The sequence below is a fragment of the Cupressus sempervirens genome, chromosome 5, assembly GCF_028749045.1.
Source record: "Cupressus sempervirens isolate cs-2001-9-10 chromosome 5, ASM2874904v1, whole genome shotgun sequence".
NCBI classification, from domain to species: Eukaryota; Viridiplantae; Streptophyta; class Pinopsida; order Cupressales; family Cupressaceae; genus Cupressus; species Cupressus sempervirens.
In genome coordinates, this window is record NC_143122.1 from 128933066 (window position 1) to 128945420 (window position 12355).

General features: G+C 34.1%; 1 protein-coding gene across 7 annotated transcripts in view; it reads right to left on the bottom strand.

The window, feature by feature from the left end:
* LOC149554841 (histone acetyltransferase HAC1-like) overlaps positions 1–12355 on the bottom strand; it is a 75758-nt gene that overhangs the window by 5026 nt on the left and 58377 nt on the right. For all 7 annotated transcript variants that reach the window (XM_089828845.1, XM_089828846.1, XM_089828844.1 and 4 more), the window contains 3 exons: positions 5101–5243; positions 4487–4793; positions 4240–4379 (listed from right to left, as the gene is read on the bottom strand). In XM_089828845.1, the coding sequence (XP_089684971.1) occupies positions 4240–4379; positions 4487–4793; positions 5101–5243 (590 nt within the window). The remainder of the gene's footprint in view (positions 1–4239; positions 4380–4486; positions 4794–5100; positions 5244–12355) is intronic.

Here is a 12355-nt window from a genome sequence, read left to right on the forward strand (position 1 = left end):
AACTTATTCTCGCATAGCCCTGTCCCAAAAACTCAGGGTAACATGGCTATTTTTATATTTATATATAGCTGAACCCAAACCCCTATCCAAGGAGGGAAAAATTTGCCATACTATCATAACCAAACCCATACCAAGATTGATAACTTCAGTTTATTTCGTATATTTGGAACATCCAAAAAAAATTAAAAACATTCTACTGAAAACCAATGCTAAATAAAACTGTAATCAGCAAGAGCATCATACAAATTGTAGGCTGGTGATATAGTGTAGCTTAATTTGCAAGGAAAGCCACATAGGAAGTTACCACAACATCCACACTAATAGTTATAGACAATGCAACATTACTAGGAATAGTTAAAGAAAAATGCTTTTTAGCTTAGTCTTCTATCTCGTTGTGGTCTGTACCCAGTATTCTATGTAGAATGCATGGACCTTTATTATCTAGTTTCCACATCAAGGTAATCAAGAGATCAAGAAATCATAATTTACCAAATTGCAAATCTTGGTCAGTCACCTAATTAGGAAATCATACACCAAAGTTCAAGTTGCCGAACAATTTGCAAATTTTCCTTCTCAACTTCTCTGGGTGGGGACAATTATTTCTGAAAGTGGGGAAGCCGGGCATCATATTACATTGATCATCTTCAGCATCACAACAGTTCTCCAACAAACATTCATATTTCCATTAGCTCCTTGATTGCCCCAGGCATACATGGTCAAGCAGTGAAGCTCTAATTCATCATATTTGATGCTCACACAACTCATTGGATTCGATTGCACACGATTCCAACAATGTCAAAACTTTTCAGCACCCCTATTTTGTTGTATTGACAGAAAACAACAAAACCATAAAATATGAACTGGTGGACTTGTCTTTCCTATAACTGCCAAGCAAGCCCTTTATGTGCCTCACATGGATGCTAACACAATGTAGTCATTCACTGACTAAGATCCTAGTCAGTAATTTTTTGTTAAAACATTCAGCCTTTCAAATAATTGCAGAGTTGAAATATAAATATTCTGGTGGAAATGTGTAAAAAAAGATAATTCGATGATTCAAGACACACCTTATGATCCAATCGAGTGCCAAATTTGATCGCCGAATTCAACGTTAATCAAAAGTTTAAAACCTTCTCTTGAACAAATAGCCATGCAATGTGTTTGACATGGAAAGGCCATATATGGACTAGAGTATATCAATAGCCAATTCTACACAAGTTCATCATACAGGGATGTTTAATATGATATCTGACCTTTTATGAGCAAGTTGACTGCTAAATCCATAACAAAAAGTTCTCCTTCAAGGAATCGAATGCCTTCTTACTACTATTTGCTCTGGTAGAATCTTATTATGGATAAACCAGTGGTAAAGGAGCTCCAATAAATATGTACATTCTCTAGATGCTCATTGATCAACAAGGTCTTTTTCTTATACATCTGAACCGTTTGATTAGATAGCAGAACCACGTCGTCTCATACTTTTGTATGTCATTTATGAAAAATAAATTCTCTTTTTAGTTTTTACATAATACGCTAAAGACATTATGCTATATAGGATGAATATTTTTTAGCATATTAAGTTTTCATAATTAGTTTTTTAAGTATGTGCCATTAAAATGACTTTCTTAATTTTTTAGAAGGTTAAATAATGCAGGATACTTGACCCTTTTATATTATTAAAGAGTGAAGTGTGATGGACAGGCTCCATCCTTTTAAAGCACTCCATAAGACTATAACCATAATAAAAGCAGTAAAAGGTCTGGCCAGGGGGAAAAAGAAGGCACAAACATCAAGTAAACTTAAGAACCAAGAGGAAGGTTTTGTAGTGGATTTTGAAATTCACCTTAATTGCTATTGAATTTGGCATATGCTGATTTACATGGACAGCCACATGTGAAAGAAGACAGGCTACATATCAATTCCATTTTTTTCACTTAATCATATTCATTATTGCTCTTCACATTATCCTTTAGGTAAATTATGGCCATTTTACTATTATACTGGGGAAGTGAATTTTCTGGCACAACTCTCTATGTCATCTGATCTTTGCAACTGTATCTATGGCATGTGCATTTTCATAGATTGAAAATTCATTAGCGCTCGGCAAAACCGGAAGATCAGAAATTCATCAAAACTCGCCTCACGATTGTCACACTAAGCGTGCCATTTATCCAAAGTATTCTATAAATTAAAGTTAGAGAAGAAATTCCAATATTATGCTCAGACCTTTCTTTGAATCTTAATATCACTGATGCACTCTTCTCAAAAGGTATGACATTCCATTTTCACTTCCTCCACCCAAAATCTGTTTGAGATCTTTTCACTGGTCCTTGCAAGTCCGAGCTGAAGGGTATGCCTGTAAATTACTGACATAAAATGAGGACCTTGATTCCCTATGGCAAGGTAGGTATTGGCTAACTGTCAAACGAGATTGAGGATTCTGTGAGGATGAATGAAAAAAAAATACAGGATATAGAAATACCCATTGCAAAGATGGAGAGAAAGCGTTCTCAATAATATTTTTATGAGAAGATTCCAAGCTCTGAAAATATGGATCACTAACAAGTTGATATATATTATTATTATCAATATTAACAAGGATCTCAAGCCAAAGATAGCCAACAGCTTAGTCCTGGCAATTGAGCATTTTCCCAGTTGATTTATGATTATTGATTAGCACTACGGCCTTTCTGGCATGTTTTTTGCTACCAAATAGTTTGGGCTGATGATGGCTTGGATGGGGATGGTATAGCATTGTCCAGAGCTGCTGTTTTTATTACCAGCTTGGTTCCATTGAGCTACCATCAACCGTAATTGGGAGCAAGTTCAGCTTTGTTCTTTGTTCCTGCCTGCTATAATTTTCAAGTTTGCAATAGGTTGAAGAAGGCTAGCTAGGATGGACAGAGTACTATTTTAAGCAAAATCATATTCCTGAATTAAATATGTTTTGTCAAAAATAATGATATAATTAATAGTTTTCAGTTATAAGTTATTTTCCTAAACTATATCAAAATTTGCTTATTTCAATTTTCCAAACATATAGCAGACTTTATTAGCCATTTTAGCTGTCTGATCCTATGGCAGCTATCTATAATTGTTGCTACTTTTTCTTAATACATGGATAATTTGATATACTTTCATCACTTCTCAGTTTTTCACATTTCCAAGAACCTCGTTGATTTATTATAATCTAGGAGTCACTAAAGGAGTACAAAATGCAGTGGCCAGGACAAAAAATTTATGATAACAGATCTGCAAATTATATGAGAGGAAAGTAAAATTAAGCATACCTTGTCAATTGGTCCATAAAACTTTCTTGATCATTAATGTTTCACTGCATACAATATCACAAGATACACTGATCCAATAATCTCATTGTCCCTATTTATATAAAAAACTGAAAAGGCAATATTTTTAAGAAGTTTCCATGTATGTTCCCTAATCATGCTAATCACATTCAGCAACAGGTATATATATTATGTTAGGCTATTATGGCTACTACAAATAGTGCATGTTTATTGTAAGCATAGATGAAATATAGGCATATATCAAAACATACAAATTTGTGCCAAACCAAGTTGTGCTTAGCAATCAACAACAAAAGAGTCTGCAAAGCAAACAATAATTATTGAATTCAACAGCATATTAAAGGTTATATGTGAAAGATGGTAAGGAACATCAACATTGAATTTGTTATCAAATTGTTTTTGTAAGTTATTCCACATGGAACCACAAGGATTAGAAACAAAAAACAGGCAAAATAATTGAAATCACAGGCATTTCATAACTAATGAAAGTTCAATATTTCAAATAATAATGTTTTTTAAGAAGGAACAAATTTTTTTTTGTTTCTAAATTGTGATCCTTCGGAAAATACATGAATGATAGGATAAATTGATAATAGTATGAAAAACCAACAATGTATAGTTTAAAAAATTGTTTAGGGCCTTGGCAGTGTACTTCTAATTTTCATAGGCCTTTGACGTGACTCAAAACAAAATACAATTAAATTCAATAGTATGCCTAGTTATCTGCAACTTATTTTAAAGAGAATCCAATTCATTGGCAATCTGAATTAATGAATATCTCATGCGTATATACATGCAAACAAATTGCATTAATACTTAATTCTTTTTAATAAAATAGAATCAAATAACCAACATCACAGTGAACATTTAGTTTAACACCACCGTATCGAATTGCTCATATTGCTTTAGAATAGCAGAACAAAATGCTTACTTCTCACAAAGTTGAAAATTCTTGCATTGTTTGCAAACCCATCGCTTCCCAGAAACAATAAACGAACAACAATGGGTACAGGCATGCTGCAAGTGAACCATAATGAAATCTTCTTTCATTGGATGGATAGAATCTCCAAGCTGAAATATACAGCACAAATAAAAATCATAATTTTGCATATTCCTGGTGAACAAAGCTATTACTTCTATTCTACAATTATAAAAACAACAAAACTTTAATAAATTACTTTCTTCATTAACAGAGCATCTTTTGAAGTGCTGCTAGCAACATCAGTTTGTCCGGCAGCTTTCAATGACCTCTTTGTCATATATTTTTTGTTCTTCTGGTATCTCCGAACATTTGCTTCCTCCTTCTGAAACTGCATTATCATTTCCTCAGCAGCCCCGGGCCAGTAGTCTCCATCAAAGTATGGCAACCGAGCTGCAGTGACTTTAGCCTTCCGCTCACCAGTAGACACAAAAAAGTAATCATACATATTTGTTACATCCACCACAATGTCCTCCTTACTGGCCTTACGTAGCATCGTAAGATACCTAGCCCACACACTTCTTCCAATTAATCTTTAAATAATTTTGGCAGCATAAATAATCAAAAATTATTTGGAAATCACATTATGTATTGATAAAGTTTCATCTCAGACAAGACAATGACAATAGAATACACACAGAAAGATGCGACATAACCATGAACCTCTTGAAACATGTAAAGAATAAACATACATAAACACAACATTTCTGAAACGGAATTAATTCTGAGAGCATAAGTTCTATAAATTATAAATAAGGCTTCCTGTGCTTTTGTTTGCAGAGATTATTGTGACTGGAGAGAATCATTACTCACCATTCACGGAGTTTATCTGATTTTGGTGTCTTCTGTGTTTCAGGGTGACAATAGAGAATATAATCTTCTCCCTTCAGTGGAGGACAGGCCCAAATATAACAGCTAGTCAAGCCCCGTCTTTTACAGTACTCCAAATATCCAATCTGTCCAACAATCAAATAATTCAGAAATCCTCACTGTCAAATCTCCATGGCAACTTTGATCTCAACTATCTTAAGCACTTGAAGTATTCATATTTCCACCTTTCTCTTTGAAAATTTATTTTATTTATAGAAGCTGGTACATAGAAACCTAACATGGAGACATGAACATTCTTGCAATTATTGATCATTATAGGCATCGGTTTTCCCCACTGTTAAAAGATGAACCAGAAATATATATATGAATGCAAAAATGAAAACACAAATTCAATACAACCAGATTGTACAATGCATTTATCCTGGGAAAAACCCTCCTTGCCTTTATTAGATTTGTAAAAACAATTACAAAATCCCTGCTCCTAAAGATGTCTTCAACATACAATGATCACTTAATGATCAGAGCTAAATAAATCACCAGCTTATTACAACCCACCAGAGTATTGCCTTCAGAACTCATGATACCCCTATATATAAATATTAAAAACACTCAAATAGACTATATAAAACTGCTCATACATCGAGCATCACAAACATTTCTGAGAAGGCTGAGGAAAATATTATAATTCTGGACTTAAATAGCTCAGAAGTACATCACATGATATACTGAGAAATTTTCCAGATATATGATACAAACTCCAAAATGTGAACTGACAGACACAATAAATCAAAGGAGAACATCCTTTGATCATTCAAAGACAATAATCAATAATGCCAATCAAACCCAATGACTGGAATGCATTCAATATCCCTAACCTTTTCTTCTAACTGTGCAATCCACACATATTCAGAGCACACTCGTGTTGAACCCAACATCACAAGAGAACACATAACATAGAGAAAAGCTGAGGCGACACAACCATCTCAAGTGTCAGCCATTACAAGGAGGTAAGCGGCAACAATAATAAACACTAAGTGAGGCATAAGCAACCACTGATTGTCATGAAGAGCAACTAATGCCACGACATAATCAAGCCAAACCATAAACTCTCAAAGCCAACTCAACATCAGGAATGATACACAAAGCTTAGTGAGCATAGCGGGTCCAGTCACTAAAGGAAATACAGAAGCAGGAAGTGAAGCACAAAAAAGACGAATATATAAAGTCCTAAAGACACCAACAGGCATAAAATCTCTTCTTCAACAGAAAGCATCATCGAACATAGAAAAGTCACACCAAAATAGGAGAAATAAAGATCTATCTTGCAGCTATCAATAATTCAATACTCCCTCTTAGGAAGAGGGAGTTCTTTAGAGTGTCACCAAAGAGAATGTCAACAAAAATCTTTTCATATATTTTTCAATAAATTGTTATCTGAGCGTAACAATATTCACCATAGCTACTCCTAGAGAGTGAAATAGAAAAACAGAAAATTAAGTCATGGAGCACCCACATTACTTCCACCATGGCTACTCCCAGAGGATGAATCCACCATGGCTACTGCCAATGGGTGGAACAAGGGATTTCACCTAAAACATCTCTCTCAGAGAAGAGTCTACAAGGGATTTCACCTCAAACATCTCTCTCAGAGAATAAGTCATTAACAAGGGATCGCACCTCGAACTTCTCTCACAAAGAACTTGTTAACAAGGGAATGTACCTCGATCTTATCTCAAAGAGAAGAAATCATTAACAAGGGATTGTACCTTGGACTTCTCACAAAGAAGAATTCATTAACACTGTGCAATGAATTACTTAAGTTGACAGTCTCTCTCAGCAAGAGCATCATTCTCCAGAATACCAAGCATTTCCCAGAAATAACAAAACCTCACTCTTGGAGGAATGTACTTGAGTTCAATTGCTCTCTGTTGAACCATATCTCTCAAGTAATGATATTTAATTTCCACATGTTTGGTTCAATCATGAAAAATTGGATTACCTGAGTGCTTCACACAACTTGGGTTATCACAAATAGTCACTGTAGGTTCCAAAGGCTGCTCAAAAAATCCTGCAAGCAATTTTTGAAGCCATACAACTTCCCTTGCAGCCATGCATGCTGCAACATATTCTTCTTTAATTGTACCTGACCAACACAAGATTTTTTTTTTGTACCAAAAAATTATAGTTGAACCTAGGCTGAAACTACATCTTGGAGTACTCTTCCTGAAAGGCACACACCCTACCCAATCTGAAAAAAGGAACCCCTGCAAGTTCAACTCTACCCATGAAGAATATTTTCAACAATATCCCATTGTATCATGGACATATCTCAGAATGTGTTTGGCTGCCAGAAGGTGAATTTTCCTTAGATCACACATAAACTGACTCAAGGTATTAATTACATAACATATATCAGGCCTTGTGTTAACCAAATACATTAAGGAGCCAGTTAACTATCTGTACATAGTAGGATCAACTAAATGTGAAGCAGTTGCAACCTCATGTAATGTCTTCAGATTTGCTTCCATAGGAATCACCATAGACTTACACTCTTAACATACCAAATCTCTTTAAAATATCAATAGCATATTTTCCCTTATTCAATATGTGATTTTGTTTGGTCTTTGCTGTAACTCTTACCCAAGGAAATAATGTTTAGTTGCAGATTCAGGATACAAATCCGATATGGGTACGTGAATCGGATCCGTGGATTCGTGTGTGTGTGTGTGTCTTAACATACCAAATCTCTTTAAAATATCAATAGCATTATTTCCCTTATTCAATATGTGATTTTGTTTGGTCTTTGTCATAACTCTAGCCCAAGGAAATAATGTTTAGTTGCTGATTCGGGATACAAATCCGATTTGGGTACGTGAATCGGATCCGTGGATTTGCGTGTGTGTGTGCGTGTGTGTGTACATAATTCTACGACTAAATCCAAGCAAGGTATTTGTAACTCGTGTGTGTGTCTATGTGTGTGTGTCTATGTCTATGTGTGTGTGAGTGTGTGTGTGTGTGTTTGTGTGTTTATATATACTAAAAAATGAGGGAAACATATATAATTTTAAAACTAAATACAAGCAAGGTATTTGTAACTCCACAATCGATCTCCTTTGAATATAAGCACTTCACTTCAAACTTGCAACTATTAGAGAGCAAATTTGACATGAAATGTGTTTACATGTTGAATAAAAGGGTCATTTTTAGGGTTTGGAGGAAAAAAAATTATTACAAAATACAAAATTTTCAAGTTGGGCCCACATTTTACAAACCCTTGCCCATGGATTCCCGTGGATACGCTCGGGATCCTCGTGTTACACGGATTCATGCGAGTTTCAAACAGGATTTGTGATCCTATCTGTGGATCCCCCTAGATTCGGATCAAGGTGCGAATTATGGGCCCGTTTGGTAGCTGGAATTAGAATGGAATAGGCATTCGGAATTCTAAAAAAATTCTAATCCATTGTTTGGGTCCGCACAATCGGAATTGGAATTGGGAAAAAGTGGAATCCGGTATCCCCATTTGACCCCCAAAAGAAGGATTCCAAATTCCTTCAAAATACTTGTTATTTGGAATTCCCCTTTTAATTCCCATTTTAAATCCCATTTTTTGAAAATGAGGATTTCAACTAAAGTAAAATTTAATTGGGTTTGACTTCCGGATGCCCATTTGGGGGCACTTTTTTTTGCACTAATTTTTGAAATTTAATTTTTTTAAATGGGGTGAAAATTTTTCGCTATTACTTGCTCATATATTTGTCACTGTTGAGTAATTTATCAGGGTTTTTCCACCTGATCTGCCTTAGTAGTTAATGCAAAAAAGTTTGGTGAAATAACTTTTTCACATACATTGTTTCTCAGTTAAATGAATCGTATGCAGGACAAAAACAATCTACTCTGTTGATTTTTTGCTGGCGTAAAAGTGTTTCCAGGTAAGATTTCATAAAATTTTAATATAAACATTTAGACTTTGCACCTATGAGTTTGAATGTTGTGATGATCAAATTTTTTATTGGATCTCTACAAATATATATTTTTTAATGGGATGTTTCTGACTCTTATTTCATCAATTCTTGTGATTTGGATTCATTCAACGAGACTTGAACAATATACATATTTCATATCAGTAATTATGTGAATTATAATCAGTGGTATTTTTTTTATAGAGCAAGAGTCATAAAAGTTTTAGTATCCATTAGTACAATCTCATCCTCATCCGTTATGATAATGTTTACTTTCAACATGACTTAATCTTTTTATATTTGTTAAAAATGTTTGGACTTCAACAAACCAAATAAGTATTGAATTTTTTTGCATGATGATAATGCTATAGCTGGATGATAATATTTTGCATGTTATTTTGGCTAGTATTCCAATTCCACAATGTGCAACCAAACGGAGGAAATATGTATTCTCACAATGAATTCTTAGTCAACCAAACAGTCCCAATTTGGATTCCCTAATCATAATCTGGATTCCAAGTTCCAGAATCCCAAAGCCAGCATTCCAAATACCAATGCTTAATTTATATTCCAGCAACCAAATGGGCCCTAAGATTAGGATCGAATCCAAATCCAAATCCGAAGCTGCCCTATTTCAAGCAAATCTGATTACTAAGAGATAATGTAATAAACCAGTATGGAAATACAAAGAGCAATAAGGGTTGGTGCTTCTAGTAGGTAGGTTGCTTGTGAAGTGTGGGAGTTGGAGCTTATAGTGAGTCTATGCTCATAAACATAGGGGTTGGAAAATTTTAAAATCATGTTTTTCTCCATTGGGTTTCCACGTACATCTTGTGTCATTGTGTCCATGTGCATAACTGTTTATTTTCAGTATTTGAATTTATTGTTTGGATAAAAGTCTTAAATTAGAATATTTGTTATTATAATAATTCACCCTCACACCACCACCGCCGACCCGCCCCTGACCCCCTCCCCCCCTCAATATAATCGTGTGCTCTTCAATTGGGTAGGATATGAAAGAGGTTTGAAGAATCATGATTGTACATTCAAAGGCTTCATCCAATAAGGAAGTGGTATGACAAATTCATCTAAGAAAGAGAAATAACTGGAAAGAGATGTTGAAGTGTTGATAAATCCTATCAGAGATGAAGATAAAAAGAAGAATAAAATCAGAAAAGTCTTTCCTCTTAGACAGGAGCATACATCCAAACTCCAACATAACTTCTATGGATGTTGCCACTCATGCAAATATTTTAGTCACAGAGCGAAAGAATGTAGAAATGGATGAAGAAGAAAAAATCATCATAGGTACTTGGTGCAGCATTGCAGATATGGGTTCACAGATTCATATGCCAGTTTGATCAACAACAGGAGTAAATTACATTCTGCAATAACATTTTTTGAAGGAACGACAAAATCAATAAAGGAATAAGTATTAGTGGCATAATGTATTTATTTACGGCAGATGTCATCACTCTCAAATTCGAAAGACTGCCAGATACGATTGTAAGAGACAAATTATTCAAAAAAAAGAATTGACAGTAGCCATCCAGTCTCAACGTTGGAGTCTACAGCAGGAAAAAATCAGAATCATGTGTAATATTGATTAAGAAGCTGAAGATACTGGGATAAATGTTTGTACGCAACGATAAACAATGCGACGTTAGATGTTGAAAATGCAGAAGTTGAACAATATGTGAATAGATAGATAAATTATGAGTCACCAGCATCCTAGAAGACAAGGAGAAATTAAAGAAGAATAAAATTTATGAAAAGTGTGATTAAAATGAGATTGAGATTAATTAATCAAATCAAAAGATGCAATATAATTGAAAAGAGATGTCTTTTAATGAGTCACAATCATTCATGAGAAATATGAAAGATATAAAAAGAAAGAAAAACATATCGTTTGGGTGTGCAGAATTTAAATGAAGAGTGGTGAATAAGAAGTCGGCATTAAGAGAAAAATATGAAGTTATATAAAAGAAGAATTGATTGAGTAATAAAAGATAAATGCAGCTTTAGAAAAGGTGTATACTTAGAAGCATTCTACATTTATATTGAAAATAATGTATGTGATATAAAAGTTAATCTATTTAAGGCAAAGTGTGAAAGAGTAGAAAGAAAGTGAGAGTGAATGATAGACAAAATAAAACAAAAGGATTAATGCAGTTATATTAGATAGAAGGAATATACATGCAGACCTAAGAAGAAGTATAAAGAAAATAATAAAGAACTGATTAGATTGTCCATCATCCGTACAAGACAGCAACATTGCCAAGGTGGAAAACATTTTTTGTGTGCTGTGGGTTGGTGCTCACGAAGACAATAGTGGGGGTTGATGCTTCCAGTAGGTTGGTAGCTTGCAGAGTGTGGGAGTTGGAGCTTTCAGTGAGTCGATTCTCACAAACATAGGGGTTGGAGCGTACAAAACATTGTAAAAGAACAAGTATATACAAAAAAAAATTATTTGTCATGGTTTTCTCCTACATTGGGTTTCCACGTAAATCTTTTGTCATTGTGTTCATGTACATAATTATTTATTTTCAGTATTTGAAGTTATTGTTTGGATAATAGTTTTAAATTGGAATAGTTTTTATTATACCGATTCAACCCCCTCAATAAAATTGTGTGCTCTTCATTTAGTATTAGAGCAAACTCTTTTAGTATTATTTTCTGAAATTATAATAACAAAAATTAATTAATCTAATCAGAAAATGCAACATAATTGAAAAGAGATGTCTTTTGATGAGTCACAATCATTCATGAGAAATATAAAAAATCTAAAAAGAAAGAAAAACATATCATTTGGGTGTGCAAAATTTGAAGGAAGAGCAGTGAATAAGAAGTCAGCATTAAGAGAAAAATATTTGGTTACATACAGGAAGATTTGACTGAGTGATAAAAAATAGATACACCTTTTGAAAAGGTGTATACTTAGAAGCATTCTACGTTTATATTGAAACTAATGTATGCGATATGAAAGTTATGTATATATATATAAGGAAAAGTGTGAAAGAGTAGAAAAGGAGAATTTATGATGTATATAGTTATAGGAGAATATGCAGATGTAAACCAAGGAGGAATGTATATGCAGACTTAGAAGTATAAAGAAAAGAATAAAGAAGTGATTAGATTGTCCATCATCAGTTGAAGACAGCAACATTGCCAAGGTGGAAAAAAAGTTTTGTGTGCAGTGGGGATTGGTGCTTCTAGTACATCAGTGCCTATGACGTGTGGGAGTTGGAGCTTCCAATGAGTTGGTGCTCATAATC